At 41.0% G+C, this 23,679-nt stretch overlaps 6 protein-coding genes across 6 annotated transcripts; 3 read left to right on the top strand and 3 right to left on the bottom strand.

The window, feature by feature from the left end:
• Nucleotides 1–339: 339 nt before the first annotated feature.
• PKNH_1017100 (40S ribosomal protein S11, putative) lies at nucleotides 340–1,337 on the bottom strand (the record flags this gene model as incomplete). Its single annotated transcript, XM_002259618.1, has 3 exons — nucleotides 340–445; nucleotides 650–827; nucleotides 1,166–1,337. 3 exons carry the CDS (start codon nucleotides 1,335–1,337, stop codon nucleotides 340–342), a joined length of 456 nt encoding a protein of 151 aa, XP_002259654.1.
• A 2,677-nt stretch (nucleotides 1,338–4,014) lies between these two features.
• On the top strand, nucleotides 4,015–5,736 carry PKNH_1017000 (tRNA pseudouridine synthase, putative; the record flags this gene model as incomplete). The annotated part of the gene is made up of 1 exon (XM_002259617.1): nucleotides 4,015–5,736. One exon carries the CDS (start codon nucleotides 4,015–4,017, stop codon nucleotides 5,734–5,736), a length of 1,722 nt encoding a protein of 573 aa, XP_002259653.1.
• A 491-nt stretch (nucleotides 5,737–6,227) lies between these two features.
• PKNH_1016900 (uncharacterized protein) lies at nucleotides 6,228–7,229 on the bottom strand (the record flags this gene model as incomplete). Its single annotated transcript, XM_002259616.1, has 1 exon — nucleotides 6,228–7,229. The coding sequence occupies one exon, from the start codon at nucleotides 7,227–7,229 to the stop codon at nucleotides 6,228–6,230; it is 1,002 nt and encodes a 333-aa protein (XP_002259652.1).
• Nucleotides 7,230–8,795: 1,566 nt separating this feature from the next.
• On the top strand, nucleotides 8,796–11,015 carry PKNH_1016800 (major facilitator superfamily domain-containing protein, putative; the record flags this gene model as incomplete). Its single annotated transcript, XM_002259615.1, has 6 exons — nucleotides 8,796–8,895; nucleotides 9,036–9,106; nucleotides 9,247–9,350; nucleotides 9,702–9,762; nucleotides 9,869–10,728; nucleotides 10,886–11,015. 6 exons carry the CDS (start codon nucleotides 8,796–8,798, stop codon nucleotides 11,013–11,015), a joined length of 1,326 nt encoding a protein of 441 aa, XP_002259651.1.
• Nucleotides 11,016–11,770: 755 nt separating this feature from the next.
• On the bottom strand, nucleotides 11,771–15,901 carry PKNH_1016700 (sporozoite surface antigen MB2, putative; the record flags this gene model as incomplete). Its single annotated transcript, XM_002259614.1, has 1 exon — nucleotides 11,771–15,901. One exon carries the CDS (start codon nucleotides 15,899–15,901, stop codon nucleotides 11,771–11,773), a length of 4,131 nt encoding a protein of 1,376 aa, XP_002259650.1.
• A 2,899-nt stretch (nucleotides 15,902–18,800) lies between these two features.
• On the top strand, nucleotides 18,801–23,226 carry PKNH_1016600 (ubiquitin carboxyl-terminal hydrolase 2, putative; the record flags this gene model as incomplete). Its single annotated transcript, XM_002259613.1, has 3 exons — nucleotides 18,801–18,925; nucleotides 19,073–19,478; nucleotides 19,801–23,226. 3 exons carry the CDS (start codon nucleotides 18,801–18,803, stop codon nucleotides 23,224–23,226), a joined length of 3,957 nt encoding a protein of 1,318 aa, XP_002259649.1.
• Nucleotides 23,227–23,679: the final 453 nt, after the last annotated feature.

Raw genomic sequence — 23,679 nt, 5'->3', positions numbered from 1 at the left:
AAATAAAGTTAAAAGTACAGGTGCAGCTTGAGGGGAGCCGCGAAGCAACTAGGGGTTAAAAGCATACATGCTTCTTGTTCGCGTAAACACATAATGTGCTTCTCTTCGGGCGTTATGTTGGTCTGCAGTAACTTCATGACAAGGGCGAGACAACATTTGGCTTTCTTCCTTTCCAGTTTGGCTATCTCCAATCCCCACGTTGTTCGCTTTCCTAACATCGCAAAATCACCTTATGTGCGGGTACATACGGTATACACATACACACATGTGAACGTACACATATGTGTCCTCTTCCAGATCGGCAAGTTTCTTCCTCTGGTGGGCACCACGTAAACTGCTTTACAAACGTCTTCCTCTTCTTCCCGACTTTTTCCTCGTGGAATCGGTAGGGATTGGAGTCACATCCTCTATTCTGCCAATTTTTAATCCAGAACGGGCTAAGGCTCTGCAGGGGTGGCAAGTGAGTGTTCGAGTTAACGGTGAACAGTAGGTAACAAAATGGAAATATTCACATGTGCCTAATGTGAGGGTGGGCACTTTTCTCATTATGAAGCGCATCCGTTCTACATATGTGCACATATGTATGTATATATATATATATATATTTTTTTTTTTTTTTTTTTTCTTTGGATCTCTGCCCTCTTCTTACCTTAGGGCTGACTGCGCTCCTGGACCTGGGGTCTTTGACTTGGTACCCCCTGAAGCTCTTAACTTGATGTGAATGGCTGATACTCCCAATTCTTTAAGTCGAACTGCCACATCCTGCGCCGCCATCATGGCTGCGTACGGACTGGACTCGTCTCTGTCAGCTTTGACTTTCATGCCACCTGTGGGAAGATTGGAATGAACGAAAAAAAAAAAAAAAAAAAAAGAGGTAGAAACGGTGAAATGGTTAACAAGGCGGGGGGTTGTGATCGAATAGGCGAGTCTCCCCGTAGTGATACCCCTCCTTAACTTCACTGCAACTCCACGAGGTGGAAGCAGCCACAACGGTACACAGGGCACCGTCCACCGTTGCTACATTTCGAAGGGATGTTGCGAACAGGAGATAATGGTGGTGTTTATCCCCCTTCGCGCATGTACATATACATATGTATGTATTTTTTTTTTCGCTTTTTTTTTTTTTTAATTTTTTTAATTTTTTTTTCCTTGCGTCCCAACTAACCTGTAATCCTGACGAGGGTTTCCCTTCCACTTAAATCAGTAACGTGGATAAAGGTATCATTGAAGGAGGCAAATATGTGCGCGACGCCAAAAACCAATTCTCCTTCCTTGGGCTGCGGGCCGGAAACAATGGCTGTTTCCGGTTGGGGGGTTTTCACCTTTTTGGATGCCATCTTGTAGTGGAAATTGAAGCGTATATACCTAGTCGCTGCGACAGTAGTATATAGTAAAGTTAACTCTCGTCGTGCGAAATGATAAAAGAGTGGATCTCCCTTTCGTGTTGAACAATTGTGAAAAATGCCGCACGGGAGGTACTTATATATATGCCTCTGGCTTGGAGTTATTTTATTTGTATTCCTTCGTTGGAAATTTTTTTTTTTTTTTTTTTTTTTGGAATCCTCAGCGTGACATTTATAAAAATGGCTTTAATTTTTCTTCTTGTTGGTTTATTTTACCTCAGTGAGTGGAGTTAAAAAAAAAAAAAAAAAAATTCTCTGCAAGAGGAGCAGTCGTAGTCGTATCCCATGTCGAGTCGCGTGTCGTGCCATGTCATGTAGGTTTGCCAATATAATTTGCGAAAAGCGCTTGTCAATAATGTACTATGCAGCTGCGAGGGCAATTTTATTTTTCCTCAGTATTTTTTTTTTTTTTTTTATTTATTTATTTTTTTTTATGCCCCTCCTGCAATGCTTGTTTTTTTTTTTTTAACCTTAGGAAAGGAACAATGCGGATATGGGTCCCTTTTATGAGAGATGTTCCGCTCATACATTTAACGCACGAATGGGATCGTATGCCAAACAAGCACCGTTCACTTTTCCGTTTCTTGTTCCAGTAAACGGGGGCGGGGGGGCAAGAGAAAAATTCAATCACCATTCCTCGACCCGCCTTAACCCGTAGATAATTGTGAAGCGCCTTCGGATTTCCCAAAAAGGCCAAGTGTATACCATATCGGGCAAGGGGGTGGGGGGGGGAAACCTTTTTGTAGCATATTACCTCCGGTGCCCACTTTTACAGTTGTCGCGGTTCCCACTCACGCTAAAAGAGTCCAAACTGCGAGGGAAAATTAAAACATGTCGTCGTGTCGCGCAAAGAAAGTTAGCAACTTTTTTTATGTGCCCTTGCGGTTATGATGTACCGGGGATGAGTCCAAACTATTAACAATTTACATGTATTCCCACCGAACCTCTGGCGAAATGTAACCTATGTTACGAATGTACCATATTGCCGCGTTTTGCCCCGTGCGAAAATAATCACTACCGTGTAGCGTTTTTTTCTTTTCCCCCCCAATTGAAAAATATAACCACAAGTAAAAGGAATAAGGATAACCACCAATTCATTCAAAAAAAAAAAGTAACACTTTTAACTGTTCATTTTTTTTTTTTTTTTTTTTTTTGTGATGTTACCCAGGATGGCAGCTTCTTTTTCAAAAATATGTGCCTCATTGGGATATACATGAGTCCGCAATTTTCTGCTCTTCCATTTTAACCTTTCTTTTGCCCAGTTTGTACAAAAAAAAAAAAAACCTCTTTAATCACCTCACAACGAAGTGGAAACGGGGAAAGCACACCCCAAGACCTGTCGTGTGAGATTTTTTAAGTAGCACCCCTGGGAAAGGACAGATTTGCCACCACAACGTATGCACAACAAGGGAGTGCAGGGCAGGAAAAAAATGAAAACAACACAATGGACCTACACAGCTGCATATACTTGGCTAAGTACGTAGTTTGCATCTTCGTCCTTTCGTTTATTAATATTAGAGAATGGCAAAAGCGGAAAAAAAAAAAAAATAAAAAATAAAATAAAATAAAATAAAGAACAGCAAGGGAGATTAAAACAGTTTAGGAAGCGCGGTTGGAGGGGACAGGCTTAAAAGGAGAGTGTAAAAAAAAAAAAAAAAAAAAAAAAAAAAAAAAGCTGCAAAAGGAACGAACCAGTTAGCGAATGTAAGAAGCTGAACTAACCTGTCCCTGAAGCAGCGATGGAAAAAGAAAAAGAAAAAGAAAAAGAAAAAGAAAAAGAAAAAGAAAAAGAAAAAGAAAAAGAAAAAGAAAAAGAAAAAGAAAAAGAAAAAGCATTTTACGCATACACCCTGCACACTCGAGACATCGGGTAAAATGTAATCATCGCACCTGTATAGTTAAAAATATTCATGCAAGTTTGCTTTCCGTTAATGTCTCGTCTCACCATTTTTCGACATTGTAAAAAAGTACAAAGATTATTATTTGGGGATTAATCACGGTACCCTCTGTTCGCATTGTCGCTTTGCACTTATTGTATCCTTCCTGTTGCACAAATTTGTGGACGCCCCTTTAAACCCATATATTTTTTGCAATCCATTTTTGTGACGAGTCCAGGGGCGTAATTCCCTCCACTCATACGGGCATGTGTGTTGAGGCGGATAAAGCTGTACCGATATAAACGGTTCGGTTATTTTTTTTCGGTAGAGTGTCTACTTCAAAAGTTAGTCCTCGCGGAGAGAAAAATCCTCTGAATTGCTCTGAAACTCATCTGAGCGACTCCACCCGGGTGAGTCCTCAGGCCATCCTTCAAGAAATGAGGAAGAGGAAAATTACTCGAGGCATTTGCAGATTGGTTGAATCAGCAGGCGTTGTAGGCACGTTCCCCAAAGAGTTACCTTAAATTTTTTTTTTTTTTTTTTTTTTTTTTTTTTCCCAACCGGAAGTGTAAAAATTACGTGTCCCTATCGCACCAATCAATTTTTCAACATTACGATTTCTTGGTAAAGATCTCATTCTCCACCAACACATGTAGAGTTCTATTTATCCACCTGTCGAGTAGTACCCCAGAGTGAGCACATAGAAGAAGACAGTTACTCGTGCTGGCTCGAATATGAATTCTCTCCTTTTCCTTCTATATCTGAGTGTCTTTTTAAAAATAGAAAGCAAAAGGGTCTTCTCCAAAGAGCTCCTCAAAGTGAAGGTTATACATCAGACGGAACCCTTTTTTATACGAAACAAGCCATTTTATGTGATAAGGGTGAAAAGAAATAAAATGGCTTCACAGTCGGTTGATGATGAAAATAATACTACCGAGTTAAGCCTCCTGAAGGAAGAGCCTCCCAAAATTTATAAAAATAAAGAATTCGAAGCAGGTAACTTCCCAAGTGTGGAAACCACCCCCATGCGCCCCAAACTAACCAACATACTTCTCGTCGTAGATTATGACGGTACAAATTATAGCGGCTGGACGGGCGTTGAAAACTGTAGCGATATTTACCTAAGGGCAACGAGAAATTATAAAAATGAAATAACTGGAAAGAAGAAGATAACAAAGGGAGACTCCAAATATGATACAGTGCAAAACACCATCTTAAATTGCTTGTTGCAAATTCATGGATATGGATATCAAGTTAAAAGAGAGGAAGAAGATATGAAGTCCAATTTGAAGGCCTTTGAATTTATTGGGGTAAGTAGAACTGACAAGGGAGTCCACGCGAAGGAATATGTGTGCCAGTATGTGTCTTATGAAAAGCCTCCCCCGTGTGATGGTAACTTACATAAGATCAAAATGGCATTAAATGGTTTACTAAATAAGGATATAAGAATCTTAGGCGTTTTAAATGCACCGTTCCCAGACTTCAATGTAAGGTTTAATAATTTGGGGAAAATTTACACCTACAATTTTGATATTCGAATTCCAAGCCAGCCTTTGGAGAGAAACTACGCATGGCAACTGTATGATGACCCGAGGTTTGCATTTCTCCTTCGGGGGAATTCGAAAAAAAAAAAAAAAAAAAAAAAAAAAGAACAACTAGAGGAGGCCACGGAGCAGACCGTCCAATACCAAAATAACTGCATAACGACAAACGAGTTGTCCAGTGAGAGGCTTCCCATCGCCAGTGTAGACGAAAATTTGTGTTACCCTCTTGGCGACCACGCCGCGCAAGTTGGCCCAGCGGTCGCTTTGGAGCAACCCACCTGTGAAGAAATCATTCGTGAAGCGGTCGTATCTGATGATACGCACGGCAGGGAAAAAGCGGCCCAATCGCCAACAGAACAACCTATCGAACATCCAACCGAAGTGCCAACCGAAGTGCCAACCGAAGTGCCAACCGAAATGCCAACCGAAATGCCAACCGAAATGCCAACCCAACCAGATGTTTCACACTGCCTGCACATAATAAACCGAGAGGGGGGAATCAGCTCAACCATCCCCTGCGACATTGAGAAAATGAAGGAGTGCTCCAAGCTCTTCATAGGACAACACAACTTTGAATTCTTTTGCGGGACCTTGAAAGGAACGGAGAAGGAAAGGAAGGTCAACCCATTTTGCAACATCTATTATTTGGAGTTGCACGAATTAAGGAGTAATATTTACCAATTTGTTATCCAGGGAGATAGGTTCCTCTATCACATGATTAGAATAATAGTCGGCACTCTACTTCAGGTTGGAGTCGGACTGTTGCAATACCAAGATGTGCAAGATGCCCTTCATTTTCGCAAGCCACTCAAGGTAAAGCTCTGCGCCCCTGCACAGGGCCTCTGCTTGGCCAAGGTTCTGTTCCCTCCTGATATAAACGGACAGATTTCTGCGGCCTTGCTCTCGCGTTAGGGGAAGATGTGCATGTATGTATGCGCCACATCCCCATTTCTGTGTTTCTCTATCCGATGTAATATCACTCCTGCACTTTTCTTTTTTTTCCGAATGTGTGCCTATTTGGCTTGATATATATATATATATATATATATATATATATTTTTTTTTTTTTTTTTTTTTTTTTTGTGTGTGTTTGTTTGTTTGTTTGTTCATTGGAGAGGGAAGGTCACGTGCCATTCGCAGCCGAGACGTGGGTGTGCCTCTCCCCCGTCCCTCCAACATGAAACTACATCCAGTTGGTAACAAAAAAAAAAAAAAACATTGGACCAAAAAGTAGGCAACAAATGTGGGCAACAAATATAGGAGAAAATATGGGGAGGAAAAAAAAAAAAAAAAAAGGAGTGCCCCTCCCCCGAGAACGCAACACATAATGTGGAAATCAATCGATTTTTCTTTCTCATTTAAGACGCCTACTCCGATAAACAAACATATATTATTTTGCTCATTTAGAGTTCATTTCGACTAACCTTCTTGTCGAGCATGGAGGAAGCATACCCCCTGGACTTCAATTCCCTATCTTCATCAGAGGAGTAGTCCCTACTTGTGTACTTGCTATCAAACATATTAAAAGAAGTGTACTGCTTATGTGTTCTAACGCGAGTACCCTTCTCCGCATAGCGACTTCCCTCCTCACTGTCAACATCACTAGAATTAACGCTGTGATCACTAACACTCTGTCTACTGTTCATCCAACTTGAAGGATATCTCAAAATATTATATTTTTCCATAAGTCGTTCAAAGGTTTTCAAACTTAAGTTGTTCATTCCTCCTTTTATGTTGTTCAGTAGGTTACAAATCTGGTGTATGCATGTACCATTGTAGTAAATGAGAAGCGTTGGTAGTTTGGACTCAGGGTAATTCTCTACAATTCGATTGTATACCCCCTTGGTGAACTTAACGTACTTGTGTTTTCTGGCCATTTGAATTAATATGCTATTAATCACTTTGCACGCGAGAACGTTATCCGAATACAGATGGATTACCACATGCGTACCTTCTGTTCCTTCTGTGGATGATGCCGCAACTCCTTGTTCCTCGTCCTCCTCTAAATCTTCATCCCCCCGTGTGCTTTCCATTGACCGCCCACCATGTTCTCCCAGGGGGTTCCTCTTACTGGCTTCATTAACTTCTGTCAGAAAGTTGTCCTTTGAAATTTCATACACTGTCCCAAATACATCCAGGGCCCTACTTCTGTTTATCTCTTTTATGCGATTCGCTTTATGCTTTTCGATGATTTTAAGGTAGTCCTCGTCCACGCAGTTCTCCTCCAACAAGGTCAGTTCGTGCAGGTTCTTTTTCTCTAGCGGGTTGACTCCCTCAAGTTTTTCCAACTTGTTTAGATATATTTCTTCTTCCTTTACCTCCTTCTGGAGTGGGGGCAAATTCCCATACTTCCTTTGCAGGTCGTCCCACTCGGTGGTTTCCCCCGTGGGGTTCGTGGTCGACATGGTTCACCAAAGGTACCTAGCCAAAGAGGGGCGGCACGCGCTGCTTATGTAATGCCAATCGGTAAATATATATATATATATATATATATGTAGCTATATTTACGTGCTTGGATGACAGTGCATGTAGCAGGCGATGTGCCAACCACTTGGTCCCCACACTGTCAACTGGGAAGGATGCATTCTCAGGACCAACTTCACTTTATCGTTTCAGGAAAATGGGACGGATCAGAATTACCCATATTCGTTTTGGTACACCGCGATGGGTGAAAAAAAAAAAGAAAAAAAAAAAAAAAAAAACAGTAAAGTAACGAAACAGTAGCGGAATGCACGAACATATATCCTGGCGCATCACCGTAAGTTCACTTCTTAGGAAGTACAAACCTGAGCGCCAAACGGACCCACAGAGCTAGGGGTGCGACGCATGCACGCTATAACTCCCCACACAATTTTCCACGATACGACGCACTAAAATCTGATTGGCATAAATATCACAGGGGGGGGGTCATCATGTCCCAAAGTGTTTCTTCATCACAGATGGGAAACGAACTCACGCATCATCCTTTTAAATTTATCTGCATGAATTTACCAAATGGGGAAAAAAAAAAAAAAAAAAAAAAAAAAAAAAAAAAAAAATCCACAAGGGGGGAAATCCGACTGGTGAAGGGTAACCTTCATCACATAATCGCAGGAGGATGAAAAGACCACTTATGTGTTGCACGAGTAGGTATATATATATATATATTAGTGCCACATTTTGCGCTCACCTCTTAGCACTTTATTATTTCCCCTCCAGAAGGACGTTTCCCCCGTTTTATGCGTCCACGTTGCCTTTGGTATGGAGCGCCCCCCCCCAAAATGCACTGTTATTTGGAGAATGCGTCACCAGGGGGGGGGGGGGGGGGGGGAGAAGGAAGGATAATGAACCAGGCAAAAAGGAATGGGAGAAGGATGAAAAAATCTTCTCCCACATAGCCATCCGTCTTCCTCTGTGTTATTCTCTCGGTGGTCACCCCCACCCTATTTCAGGCTACCTGCTCTGTTCGCCCAATTGTCAAGTCTTCCTCGCTCAACCCTACACAGACAATGTGCAAATGCATATCCACATTAGTTAGGAGAAACGCATATGTATTCTCATGTATTGGCATACCGTGTCGCCCTTTACTAAGCACCCGCGCGAAGTGGCCCCAAAGGATGATGAGACATGAAGTGAACTGCATGCCGAGCGCCCCTTAGAGTACGTACACCTCTTTTCCCCTTTTTTAAAAGGACAAAATATGGTTCATGAAAACCATACCACTGTAGACGTGCGTTACATTATTCCTTCAATCGTCTAGTCAAGCCACACGTTCACTGGTAAATTCTGGTAAAAAAAAAAAAAAAAAAAAAAAAAAAAAAAAAATTCCCAAAGAGGAAATTAACACGTTCACATTTTGTCTGTCCCTCATATTCCAAAGCGATTATCTTGTCGGTGTGTTCTTCCCTTTCCGTTTGAAAGAATTGACTGTTGCTTTGTGCGTATCCTTGCTTCACCCCATATAACGAAAAAAAGAACTTCAAATCGAACAAATGGACGTCACTTCCGCCCTGTTAGACAAAAGCGACAATGTCGCAGGCGACCCATCTGACCTTGTCCAGGGGGAAAAGAAGTTTTTCTTCTCATCAATTGGTAATACCATTTGTTTGCCCAACCGTTCGGGCGCGTCATACATCGACGAGCCTCTGCACACAAACTCTCGTATTGGTAGATCCCGCCTCCCTCCCATCTGGTTGATCATTAAAAAAGGGTAACCACTTCTCCCCCTTCAGGCAAAGCTCATTTGATAAACGTTCTCTACGGGATTGGCTACACAATACAAATTGCCATGCTACCCTATATGGTGAGTGAGCATGTACTTTCTTAAGGGGGAAAGAGCCCTCACGTTTAATTAGATTAATCCTGCTTTTCCCCCTAGCCCCACCACTCAGTATGCAAACGTACACCTTTTCATCTTCACCCTCTCCACACAAATACACGCAGCTGATCAGTTCCAAAGCCGGCATAGAACACAATGGATACCTCTTGACCCTTTTTTCTCTACTCCAGTTTTTGGGTTCCATGTTTTTTGGCAGACTAGCTGATATGTTAAAATGAGTGCTCGTTGTAACGTCAGCCCGAGGGGCACCTGCACACACACACACACACATACATGCGTTAATAGATGCGTGAATAGATGCGTTAATAGATCCGTTAATAGATGCGTGAATAGATGCGTGAATAGATGCGTGAATAGATGCGTGAATAGATGCGTTAATAGATGCGTGAATAGATGCGTTAATAGATGCGTTAATAGATGCGTGAATAGATGCGTTAATAGATGCGTGAATAGATGCGTGAATAGATGCGTGAATAGATGCGTGAATAGATGCGTGAATACATACTTGCGTATAAACAGTGACACCCCTTATCATGTGCTACCCCCATTCCTCCCACAGATGGGGCGTGAAGAATTCCTTTTACTTGTCCCTTTGCTCCTCCAGCCTGATGTACCTTATGGTGAGAGAGGGTAGACAACTGACATTCTCTTCTCCCCCGAGGGGAAGGCTCTCCTACATGTGTCTCATGGAATTTATCCCAATTTACCACCCACCCCCCTTGGCAGCTCCCGGCTTGCAGAGACACCTGGGCGTACTACGTGAGTTTCCTTCCTTCCTTCTTCATGCAAGCTTTTCAAGCCTCCTCCCTGTTGGTGTGCCTCAAAACAGATAGCCAAAACAGGACCGCCGCCATCGGCTACCTCAATCTCAGTTACGGAATGGGAATAATCCTAGGAAGTCTCATCGCAGGCTTCATGGTAAATTTTGTGGGTTCTAGAGGCAACCTCCTTATCGCACTGGCCTCACAGATAGTAGCATTGTATGTAGCCAAAACATTGAATCAGGATCCAAAACTTTTAAGACCAGTCAACTTAGGAGAAATAAAAATAAAGGAAATGTTCAGTAGCATGCAGAAGGAATATATACGTATATTAAATCTTTTTCGAAAAACCTATGGAATGTGTTTACTAATACTCTTTGGCTTACTTCCCATTTTAATGACAAAGTTCGCTTTTGCTCCTGTACTGGTGGATATGTTCAAGCTAACCCCATCACACACATCGTACCTGATGACTTATGCAGGAATGTTAACCATCATTGCAGAGGGCCTGCTGGCACCTTATTTAAGCTCCATTGGGGGGGATATAACTTGTTGCAAGTTTTCTATACCTTTAACTTTAATTGGATTTTTATCACTCTCTTTATGTGGGGCTAATGAATATCTCGTCCTTATATTCATGTCCATTCCTCTTTGTGGAGGAGCCTTGTTATACATATGTGGCACTAGTCAAATGACAAAGAGAGTAGAAGAATCCGAATTAGGAACTGCCATTGGGCTGAACACGTCCATTTTTTACGCTGTCACCATAGTAGCTCCATATTTTGCCTTCAAGTCGTACATCGCCTTGGGTTTAGGCCTCTACTGGTAAAGCCTAACATGAAAAAAAAAAAAAAAAAAAAAAAAGAAAAAAAAAAAGGCGGAACATTATATGTATACATGTATATATATTTCCACTTACCTTCCTAATATTTGTTACGCGGTTACCTTTGTTTGCCCTCATCATGCTACCCCCTTTCCTCAGGTTACTCTGCGCCATCATCTGCTTCGTCATCACCACGTACATTTTCGCCCTGGACAAGTTAACACTACAAATTTTTAACGAAGACACTGACAGCCTGGAAACCATGTTTTCCAGCGTCAAGGTGGCTTAACAAAAAAAAAAAAGGCATCATCAAATCAGCCTACGTGTAAATATCTATCTACCCCTTCACACAACACACCTGATTAACTGTTTTTATACAAACACATTTGTGGTGTCCAACCATTTGCACAAAGAGTATATATGACAATTTTTTATAACTTGTTGAAACAACTGTTTTTTTTACATTTTTTTGTTTTTTTTACATTTTTTTTTTTTTTTTACATTTTTTTGTTTTTTTTACATTTTTTTGTTTTTTTTACATTTTTTTGTTTTTTTTACATTTTTTTTGTTTTTTTTACATTTTTTTTTTTTTTTTTTTTTTTTTTTGCTTCTCCATTTGTAATGCAAAAAAAAAAAAAAATATATCCCTCCCATAAACGAAGAAAGAGTTTTGTCTTAATAAAAAGCGGCTGCAAAGGTAGACAGGTAGGTTCTTGTATTTATTAAAAAAAAAAATAATGACACAGTTGACAAATGAGCAAATAAGTGTAAACACATACCGGCCTTCCCCCTTCTGCACGGATGAAAGACGAAAAAAAAAAAAAAAAAAAAAAAAAAAAAGAAGAAAAGAAAAAAAGAAAAAAAGAAAAAAAGAAGAAAAAAGAGGAAAGAGGCAAAAATGTCAGTGCAGATCCCACGAGAGCATTTTGACATTGAAGCTTTATCCCTATAATTGTGGGTCCTAAAGGGGTCAAATCCTTCCTCGGCCCACAACATCGCACATTGAACTGCAAATAGAACGCCCCATCACACAGTTAATTCCGCCTACTCTTCATACGATTCGACCGTATCCCCCGGGAGAAAATCCACAAAGTTATCAAAGCCCATGCCACACTCTTCGCCCTGCTTGATTTGCTCCTTCTCCTCCTTGCCAATTTTAAGCGACACAATTTTTCCAATGTGGATGACTTTGTCGTTCCTCAAAATTCTCACGTTGCTATTGTTGTTAACGGTGCCACTGGTGATCACACACCCGGCCACCTTACCCAGTTTGGATACATTAAAAACTTTTAAAATACTTGCCTGTCCTTTATATGTGCCCCTCGGTTTCGAACTCAGTTTCTCCTTCATTACATTTTCCACCTCTTCAATCAGATCGTACAAAACATTCACATAAATAATTCGGCTATTTGATTTTCCACCGCTCGTGATGTTCTTTCCATTCTTTGGGAAGCTCTTAGAAAGCTTAACATTGAATCCAATAATGATAGCGTCAAAACTTTGAGCATACGTAATATCACTGGCAGTGATATCTCCGATACTGGAATAGACAATTTTGTTTCGAACTCGGTGCAGTGTATCATTGACTTGTAATTTTTGGAGACAATTTTTTAAAACATCAATCGTACCTTGCTTATCACATTTGATAAAGTAACTTACGTATACTGTCCTGAGATCTTTTTCTTGAAAATTTTTAATCTCCCTTTCGTTGTTAATTTTTTCTGTGGGGTTATCTTCGGGGCTATCTTCTCCTTGGGGGGAGTCTTCCTGCGTTGCAGTTTCTTCCAACTGTGAGTGATCATTTGCATCCTTCTGCTTTTGTTGCTCATCGGAGGGAATGGCGCCCTCCCTAATTATGTACTCTTGATATCGATCCAGGCTTCCTTCTTCTTGTCCATAACTAAAGTCCCGCATCTGTGAAGCTAGTAACTCATTCCTGTGGTGTTGTGCAATTTCCTCCGCGATTGTCTCATTCTTTACGACATAAAATTTGTCTCCTGCGACAGGAATGGAGTTCTTCTCATAACCTACCACCATCACTGGGTCTGAGGCGCATGCAAAATTTACCTTTTTGTTCAAGTGATCCTTCATCATTTTCACCTTCCCGTAGGATGATCCTGTGTAGAAATAATCATTCACACGCAGGGTTCCACTTTGCACTAAGTTAATGGATACGATTCCATTTCTATCAACGTACGAATCTAGGATAACTCCCTGTCCATCTTTATTCTCCTCTAATGGTAACTCCAAAAATTCGGATTCTAAATATACTGCATCTACTAGTTTGTCCATAGAATCTGCATTCATAATGGAACAAGGAACCACTTGAACATCTCCGCCATTCATTTCGGTATATATTTCATGATACACTAAATCATTAACAATTCTATCCACCGATACGTTCGGCAAATCCATCTTGGTAACTGCGATTACAATTCGTATGTCATGTTCTTTAATCAGCTTAATACACTCCACTGTCTGCTCCTGTATTCCTTCTTCTCCAGAAATAACTAAAATGCTTACATCAGATATTTTAACACCTCTGCTTCGAATGGGCATGAAGGCTTCATGTCCTGGGGTATCAATCAGTGTAAATGTGAAATCATTATTTCTCGACTTCACTTTGAAGGCTCTTATATTTTGAGTTATGAGTCCCTTCTCCTTATCCCTCTCGTTCGTCTTGCATATATAATCGAAGAGCGACGTTTTTCCATGGTTGATATGCCCGATAAATGTCACTACAATGTTTCTCTTTTTATTTTTCTCGATTGGATCTTCCATTGGCGAAGAAATACGCGCAGGCTTACTCACCACTCGGTCACTCTTTTTCCCGAATTTGATTTCCCCTTTGGAGTTTGCCTTCACACCGCCTTGAATTTCCTTCTCCTTCTCCTCCTCTTTGTTCCTTCCCTTCCCGGGTGAGCTTTCCAGAGTAGTAGCGACCACATCGTCTGCGAGGTTACTTTCCCTCGTTGGACAAACATCTGGGGTAGCCGCTTCCACGGTACTACCTTCGCCGGGGTCGCCCTCCAATTGGAACTCCTCACCAACGTCGACCACACAGCTAATCTTAAAATGGTCGCTCGCTTTCTTTATCTGATCCGAGCTGAGTGCATGTCCCGAATGGTATTCCCTACTCTCGTTAATTATAAAAAACTTTTTCAACGACGATAACGATATTTTTGTAATTTTCGCAAAAACAGACAAACTTGCATTTTCAGGCACCCGATACAACTTCGTCGATGCTCTATCCTTATGGATCGTCTCTTTACTTTTTTTTAAAAAAGGGGTACCGCGTGTTGTCATGTTTTTCTCTTGTTCATGAGTTGGGTTTGTATGATGTCCCTCTTTTGTGTAACTTGTTCTACTTCTCCTCTTCCTGTTGTCAGTTGCACCTTCGCCTGAGGGATCGTCCAACGGGATACTCCCCCCTTCATTCAGAAATAGATTTCCCTCCGCTTGATCTACAATGTTTTCACCTCCTACCTGATTCACTTCCTCTTCATGTGGGAGTTTCTCCGACAAGGAATCAAAATAGGTAAGCACCTTGGAAAATGTCTTGGACTCCTCGGGGATGGTTAATATATAGTTGGATTTAAAGTTCACATCAGGTTTCTCATAAATTTCTACATCTATAATATCCCAGATTTTAAATATCTCTGTAAATTGTATCCTTCTTAATAAGTCGTTCCACCTGTGGTTATGTCTACCCTTGTTCTCCTCCCCTACATGTGCTTCAGATGGGGAAAACACTTTCGACCTATGTAGATACCCAGTGCTTCCATTTTTCAGAACCTTAACAAATACGTACGATTCGCACAACTTGGTGATTAATCCCTTTGATGTATCTCCAATTTTCAACTCCACATCTGGATTGTATTTAATTATATTTCCCAAGTAATACAACTTTTTTTTCATATTTATTCCTAACACTTTTACGAAAATTTTTTGTTTCACTTTGAAATACTCATTCAGATCTTCCACATCATCTCCAAAGTTACATCTCTTTTTAAAGAGCATTCCAAAAAGGTTTGTATTTTTTATTTTCACTATAATTGCATTTGGACTTACTGAATATACTTCACCTTCGAAGGTTTTCCCGATGTTGTCTTCACTGGGCGTATCTCCCTCAGGGGTTCTCAATTTAGAATAGCTCTCTTTTACGAGGGGGTATTTGTATGCATCAATTCCGGCGTTCTCTTGTTGACTGTCCTTGTAACTTGCCTCCTTTTCAATTCGCTTCTTTTTATAATACGAAGATGGTACGCCTTGTCCATATATGCTGTGGGTATTCCCCCCGTCATTGGTGTGCACAAATTTATTTTTAATCTTTTGCTTATTCCTCATGGGGGAGGTACTTCTTCTGATCGAATCATCTGTGATAGCCTCCCTCGGATCATTGTTCTCACCATATATTAACTTACTTCCAAGTTTTGATAAGTCCTTCCCCTGCTTCACTTCTTTTTTCTGCAAAGAGGTTACTACCTCGGTGAATCCTTCTCCATCGCCCTTTTGCAAATTTTCTTTTTTTTTTTTTTTTTCGTCCTTCACTTTTGCATACTTTCTCTTTTTGTACTTTTCCTCCTGTGAAGTTATTAGTTCTTCATTCCTAACACTTTTACTATTCCTTCCCTCTTCGTCCCCACGGGGGCTTGTGCCCTCTTTACTGCTGTGTTCGATTTTTTTGGGGGATCTCCCATAGATGGCGGAATCCCGTCCCTTGGCCTTTTGTCTGATGGGTGGATATTCAATATGGTCTCTCGTAAACAGGAACAGATATGTATTTTTTTTTTTTCTCACATTTCTCCTGTTTGTGTTTCCGTTCTGCCACTTCTTCTGTGTCAACCCTACCCTTTCGATAAAACTACGTGCCGCGTTCCAACCTTTGGCTTTACTCCCCCTCGATGGGAATCCCAAGAGATCAAGTGTTCTAGGTATATCCCCATCAGAAATGCTAACGATCCTTTTAGTTGCCTCAAAATTATCCCTACTACCGTAGATCGGTCCGAGGGGAGAACTTTTCCTTTGTCTTAATTCCACACATGGGTTAAATACCCAAGTGGTAACTTTTCCTCTAGGTAACTTATAAGCGTAGCAGAAGTTGGGGTTCGCGCAAGGAAGGATATATAGTAAGATGAGCAATATAGTTGGTGCAAGGAACCAGTCGCCGAACATCACTGAGTGGTGTGGGCGATCAGGGAGAGGACAAACCTTGTAGAATTATTATTCGAGGTATTTCCGGCCTTCTCTTAGCGATAACTTTTTAGTAGCGCTACCTCCTACCTGGTTACCCTTTACCCGGCTACCTTTCTCTGGTCACCCTTCTCGTTGCAGCGTGTGCTCACATTTTCCCCCCGAAAGCTTGCGGAATGACCTGGACGACTGGTAGTCTGTCCCTGCATTTTCCCACGCGCCCGTATAGTGCTTACTCTTAAGCTTAAGCAAAGAAGAATTCTCCCTCTGCAAACATGCTACAACGTAGGTGTACACGCGAAAAAAAAAAAAATAAAATAAGAAAAAGGGGAACTCTCGACGGATGGGTAAGAGCCCGCGCGTTACATCATCCACGAGTATATGGCAATTTCCGGAAAATTTAATGCCCACTTATTTCGGCAGTTTCTATTTGCTGCTCCTTTTGCAGCTTCTCTTGCCGATTTGCTTGATGGCTGAATGACAATTTCTTTGCTACGCCCAACACGGACCTGTCAAACGACAACCTGGGCACTCCGCGGGGGACAAAACAACCAAAACGGCGTAGTTAAAAAAAAAAAAAAAAAAAAAAAAAAAAAAGAGAAGAGAAGAGAAGAACAGAATGCTCATCAAGATGGAGAAGTAACCAAAGATAAATTTTCACCCCCGTGAGACGGAAAAAAAAAAAAAAAAAAAAAAAAAAAAATTTCCCCAAATTGTGCAGCTGCCTTTTTAATAACATGGCTGCTAAAATTTACCTACACCTTGATGTGAAAAATCTACCTGTGGGGGAGGGGTAGGTGGAAATTCACGACTGGTTGACCAACCCTTGAACCGAAGAGACGTAAATCTCCTAACGTTTATTATGTACTTATGTAGCTTTGTGAATACTTTTGCGTTATGCTTTTCCCAGGCGCACAGGAGGGGGAAGGGCGACAATTTTTACTACAGTTTTTTTGCATTAATTCTTACACGGAAAAAAGAAACGTAGCCACGATGTGCCTAGACCAACTTGGTAAAAATTAGGATACTTGCCCTGTGCCACACTGAACTGCTCGCTCCTACTTTGGAAACACACCGGGAGAATGGTTAAACATGGTTACACCCAAAACGCAGCTAATTTCACAAAGCCTCGGCCCCCCCCCCCAAAAAAAAGGAAAAAAAATAAAAAATAGAAAATAAAAAAAATATAAGTCTTCAAAAGTGACACACCTCTTTTTTCATTTTAAGCGTAATCACGTTTAACACCTCAACACAGGAAAATATTTTTACCAGTGTGGGAAACTCAAGTGTGTTTTGTTTTTATGACATTGTGTTCCCCCTTTTTCTTTTTTTTTTATACGGAAGAAAAAAAAAATATATATAATAATATAAGGATTGAATGCTGCAGGCCGCGAAGCGCATCGCATTTGTTGTCGCAAGGCGACGTAGGCAGGGAAAAGTGAAGGAAAAAAAAAAAAGGAAAAAGGAGAAAAAAAAAAAAAAAGAAAGAAAGAAAAAAGAAAGGGGGAAAAAAAGGAAAAAGTATACAAATTGCCAAATTGTCAACTTCGGCGATGCGAGCGCTGGCTGATTGAATTTTCGGAGCGTGTGCCCATGCAGGCTTAAATAAATGAATTTAAACCGCATGAGGAACGTCAAACGGGCAACGACCGCCCTGTATATATGCGCACGAAAGGTACGTATAATGGCCCTAATGCCCGAAACATATATTGTATGGTATATATAAATTGTATGTGAAAATTTTGAACGCCTGCTTCTTTTCTCCTTGCCCCGGGACTTCAAAGGTGCCAAGGATATTATATGGATATAATTTATTTATTTTTTTAAAAAAGCGAAATAAAAAATCGCGCATTGATATATGAAACGTGAAGTGAGGCGAATTGCTCAAAGGGTTTTTCTTTTCATTTCCGGCCTTCTATTTTTCTTGTTCATTTGTTGTCGGCTTGTCATTGGCTTCCTGTTGATTTCCATCTTATGCTCCGTTTGTTTCAGCCTGCTTCTCCCCAGAATGAACTTTCCGCGACACTTTGCGTAGGGTTGCCGCAGTTTCGGCACAGCATCGACGTAGCGTGTTCACCCGAGTTTCCCCCTTTTTTTTTTTTTTTTTTTTTTTTTTTTTATTTCCCTTTTTTCCCGTTACCCGTGTCCCACACTTGGTGAAATTATTACATTCTTCACCTGTCATCCACACTTTGCAATTTTTTTTTTTTTTTTTTTTTTTTTTTTTTTGGGTGGCATTTGCATTACATGCGGATATATATTTTTTTAATTAAAAATATCACATTGGAGCAAGAGTAAGGGGGGAAAAAACAGGGTCGTCAGTGGAGCTGCTTCATTAATGCAGGCATGTCACCAGGAGCTGTGTAGTTCGTCTCCAAACACACAAAGGCACAAGCCCCCCCCCCTCCTCTCCGTTGCGGAATCGCCAAACGGTGTTAGCAACATAAGTACGAAGTACACGCGGATATTATACGGGGAGAGTCTACTACCTCTCCCCCCCACTGTTATTGTCTACAAAATTAAAGGATCCTGCCTGGACAATTTTTTCACCGAAGTTGAGCGTCCCGAGAGGGGGAAATCATGAGAAGAACGACACGCAAATAGGAAATCGGAATATACCGAAGCGGATCGAAGTGTATCGAAGTGTATCGAAGTGTATCGAAGCGTAGCTCAGTGAAGTCAAACCGTCGCAGGTGTGCCCCACGCGTACCGTACCCTGCGAACAGGAGAACCATTTTCGAAATGACAACGCAGCCATTCATGTAGAGGCGACTTTCATCCTGAGGTACCTCCCATCTGTTATCATCTCTGATCTGTTTTTTCCGCCTATTTTTCCCCCGAGGCCTACTTCCTTTTTTCCTTCTTCCTGATTTTTCAAAAAATGGATTCTACAGTCACTTCGAATTCGCCTAGCAAAAGCTTAACTCTTGATAAGATCCAAATTTTGAATTTGTTTAAACTGTTTGATAATTTGCCCTTCGATCCAAAGAACGAAAATGAAACATGGTGAGTTCATGGCGAGAAATTGCTTGATCATTATTTTTTTCTCTCTACGGAGGTAGTATCCATGTGCATTTTGTTTTATTATTTTATTTTATTTTATTTTTTTTTTTCTTATCATTAAAGTGAATATTTTTTTTCCCCCCTTCGTAGGTACATCGTGAACAAAGAATTCATAGACAGCCTGAAGAGCTACGAAGAAGGGAAGGCGAGTCGATACCAAACTCTGATCGACAACAGAATATTTGTGGAGGATGCCAGTAATGTCACCACGAGGACCAGACTTCTCAAGGATTACGAAAATGGCAACGGAGTTAATTTCCTCCTATACCCAGAGAAGGCCATAGATGTGTTGGAAAAGCATTTTCACTTTAACTTAAAAATACCTAGGGCTGTTTACCCCTATAAGGTTCCGAAGAGGGAGAAGGTAATTTATAAGGTTGACATTCAGCCCCTGAAAATTGTGGTGTACTCGAAGAACCCGAACGACTTCAGCAGCCCGTCCAAGATGAAGATCGTCGTCCTGCGCAACGACACGGTGGAGGATGTCCTAAGGGAGGTAATGCGCCCGCGCCAACACCACAAACAACTGTTTCGAACAACTGTTTCGAACAACTGTTTTGAACAACTGTTTTGAACAACTGTTTCGCACCAACTGTTTCGCACCAACTGTTTCGCACCAACTGTTTCGCACCAACTGTTTCGCACCAACTGTTTCGCACCAACTGTTTCGCACCAACTGTTTCGCACCAACTGTTTCGCACCAACTGTTTCGCACCAACTGTTTCGCACCAACTGTTTCGCACCAACTGTTTCGCACCAACTGTTTCGCACCAACTGTTTCGCACAACATCCTCACCCATTCGTAACCCCCACTGCAGATCGTCACTGACTTCGACCCCGCGAGCTTCAAGAAGAACCTATTCTACGCAGAGGAAATGAGCGGAAAGAAGGAGTACAATTGGGAGCGCCTGTATCTGCACGATTCGACAGAGTACCCCTTGAACAACAAGATTCACGAATATGATATCGATGACAGAACCTGTTTCTTAATAACAAATGAGCGAGCGGATATAAAATGTCTGACAAATGAGAGCGACTATGCCTACACGAGGCGGGAGGCGAGTTTTAGGAGGTCAGAGAAGGAGGAAGATTGTATGAGGGGCTATTCGAGTGGACGCACCGGAGGGTATGCTAGTACTACCCACACCCTTGGATATACACAAGAAAACATGGATAAACAAATAAGCTATATATTTGAACATGGGGGTGATCGAGGATTGATCAATTTAGGAAATACGTGCTTCTTGAATTCCTCTCTGCAGTGTCTAGCGAAAATAAAAAAATTTTCTAACTATTTCCTAAGTGGAACCTTTTGGAATCACATAAACTACTCCAACCCAGTAGGTCAAAATGGACGACTAGCGAAAGCTTATTACGAAACATTGCTGGAACTTTGGAAAATAAATAAGAGAAGCGAACCGTACGCACCAAAGGCATTAAAATTAGCTATAAGTGAAAAGAGGGATGAGTTTTACGGGTACCAACAACACGATTCACAAGAATTGTTAGCCTTCCTTTTAGATGGACTCCATGAAGATTTGAACCTAATACAAAAGAAGCCCTATTACGAAGAGAAATTACAAGGAGGATTGGACAAATTAGATATTGATGTAGCAGAAGCATCCTGGAATAGACACAAAGAAATTAACAACTCCATTATAGTGGACCTGTTCCAAGGACAGTACAGATCGCGTTTACAATGCCCCCAATGTAAGAAAGTTAGCATAGCCTTCGATCCGTTTATGTATTTATCCATCCCCTTACCTCCTAAAAAGAACCATCGTATTTGGTTCCACGTTATCCTAAACAGGGATGTACCAATAGGCATGAGATTCTCCTGCTCTTTCAGTGGTTCACAGGAAGTACTAAAATTGAAAATTTTCCTTCTCACCATAATAAAAAATTTAAAAGTGAAAAGAAAAAATATTCTACTTCATAATAAGTGTATAATAAAAAATAGCAAGGAGACTGTCCATCATGAGGGCAGAAATAGCAATCATGCCAATGGACCTATGCCCAGTAGCAGTGGTAGCAGTTGTAGTGGTGGGACGGCAGATGCCACTAACACTAGTGCCTTTAATTTTCACCAAAAATATTTAGATGAAAAAAATGAATTCTACGAAGATAATGAAGATAATTGCACCAATGCCGATATTGCCAATTACGTGAGGGCTATAAAAAATAAAAATAAAATAACAAACACATTGAAGGAACAAGATATCTGCATCCTCCATGAAAGCATCTGTGCCATGTGTAACATACAGTCTATTGAAGAGCTAGAAATTAATAATTTGAGTTTCCTTTTTACAAAGTTTAAAAACCTGGCTTGCAATCAATTTTTTCAAGTCTTAAATAACACAGATTTTGTCACCGAGCCGCATACTAGAAATGGAAAGGGCATTAGCCACATTTTTGTTTTCATCTTGCCAAAATTATATGCCCACCTGATTGATAAGAACATGGATGTGAAGGTGCCTGATGAGAGTTTGGAAGTACTCACCAACTCCACCGTCACTACGAACAATACCAGTCTCAGGGATGAAGAGATGAACCTAAAGAACGAAACAAATCACACCAACAACAATAATAATAGTAATAATAGTAGTAATAATAATGGTACCTCCGAGAAAAAGGCCTTCAAGGAGAAGAGCAATCCTTCTAGCAAGATACTTAAAAAGAGAAAAGGTCTTCTCAGCTCCCCCAACAATAATGGTAGCCCCATTCGGAAGGGAGAGAAAATTTACCCTCCCGGAGCGGAGGAGGACGAAGACGACGAGGTCACTCCCATGACATCAGTTCCAGGGGAATTAAATACAAATTCTCACGCAAATGGAAATGTCAATGGGAGCACACCAGAGGCTTACGACGAAGCCATGGAAGAGTCAAACGATTTAAACATGCAGGACAGTTCTTCAGAGATGCCTCTATATAATTCCAATGGAATCAGGCAGAGCAGATATAACTGTCAGCAGCACATCTCCTACAATGAACTTCTTAGAGATCGAATTATTTCTACACCAGATGTGTACAACCTGCACGACAAGTACTTCTCCCTCCTTATAGTACCCCTTTGCAAGGATGAGCAACTTTTCTACAAAATGAAAAATAATGATTTGCCCCTTCTGCTAAATATCCCTTTTAATTTTACACTGAATGACCTGTACAGCAAGGTGGAAAATGCCTACAGGAAGGAGCCCTTGGGAAATAGTGCACACATGGAATTTATCCACAATTCCAATGATCAGAATAATCAACCACATGACAAGAATCCCTATGGAGAAGTGTATACACATAACGGGAATGTAAAAAGCGGAGGAGATGAAGAAAGTGCAAAGAAGGATAGCATATCCAGTACCGACGTTACAAATAAGACCATCACAAATGAGTACGATCGGGTGTTGGAGGAAAAGGGAAACCCAAATGGGGTTCATATGGAGGAAAATGGCGCCAGCAGATTCACTCTATATCTTTCTTGCTATAATCTGAAGGAGGAATGGACGCCAAAAGATAACCTGGGATTCGAACTCAAAAGAGACGAAACCTACCTTTCAGATTACATAAAAAATTCTGAAGAGAAGAGACTGATAATTATACACCTTAACAGTGTTGAAATAGATTATGAGTTGTCCTTGGACATAAAAACGATGACATTCATAGATTTGGAGGAACGCTATGGGATTGATACATGTTTGAAGCTGTTTTCGGAGGAGGAACACCTGGATGAGAATAACACTTGGTACTGTGGTAACTGTAAGCTCCACGTACAAGCCTACAAGAAGCTCGACCTATTCCGAATGCCAATCATCCTTATTTTACACTTAAAAAGATTTAACAACACGAATAGGTGGCTAAGGACAAAGATTGATTCCTATGTTTACTACCCTCACAAAGAAAATGAATACTTAGATATGGCCCCGTACATTTTGGAGGATGGTTTAAAGCACATGATAAAAATGGACCCGACTTATTCTCCTTTATATGAGTTAATTGGAGTTAATTGCCACACGGGTGGTCTCTGTGGGGGGCACTACTTCGCCTATGTCAAACTCAACGGTCAGTGGTACAACTTCAATGATACCTTCGTCACGACCATTGAGGAGTCGCAGGTCAACACAAAAGATGCATACCTGCTCTTTTATCAGCTGCATACTCACAAGAACGAGACTTTCACGGGTGTGGCTGATCAGAGGAACTTGGCCGAAGAGGAGGCTATTCGCATGGCCAACGCCAGCTATTACAATTAGGAGGTGATGTAGCAGAATCACATTCACCGCATTTGTTCTCACACCAACGAAGACAGTTGCCTGACTATAGCAACATAGCACCACCGATCCACCTCCAAATGTGAAAAACCCCTTTTTAAAAATTTTGAAGCTCCGCATGAGACCAAACCTGAATGATAAACGAGAAGAGAGGCATTCCGTACTACTTACAAAAATCTGCTAATGCCCCGTTACCTTTATGCTTCCTTCCGAAGTATTCCCCTCTCTGCGTTTGTTGCTTCTACTTTTAATTAAACGTTTTCTGTATTCCTCACGCAGAGGCCTTCCAGTTCAGCTCAGTTCAGTTCCATCCTGTGAAGCGCTCTCCCTAGGGGAATTCACCCTCCATTGCTCGAAACCCACCTTGTATCATTTTCAACCATTTGCAGTGTCAGTTTTGCATCTCATGCTTTTACCCTACTTTAAATTAATTTT

The sequence above is a fragment of the Plasmodium knowlesi genome (assembly GCF_000006355.2).
Source record: "Plasmodium knowlesi strain H genome assembly, chromosome: 10".
Taxonomy (NCBI): domain Eukaryota; phylum Apicomplexa; class Aconoidasida; order Haemosporida; family Plasmodiidae; genus Plasmodium; species Plasmodium knowlesi.
Note: the sequence above shows the minus strand (reverse complement) of the source record. Positions and strands in the feature narration are given on the sequence as shown.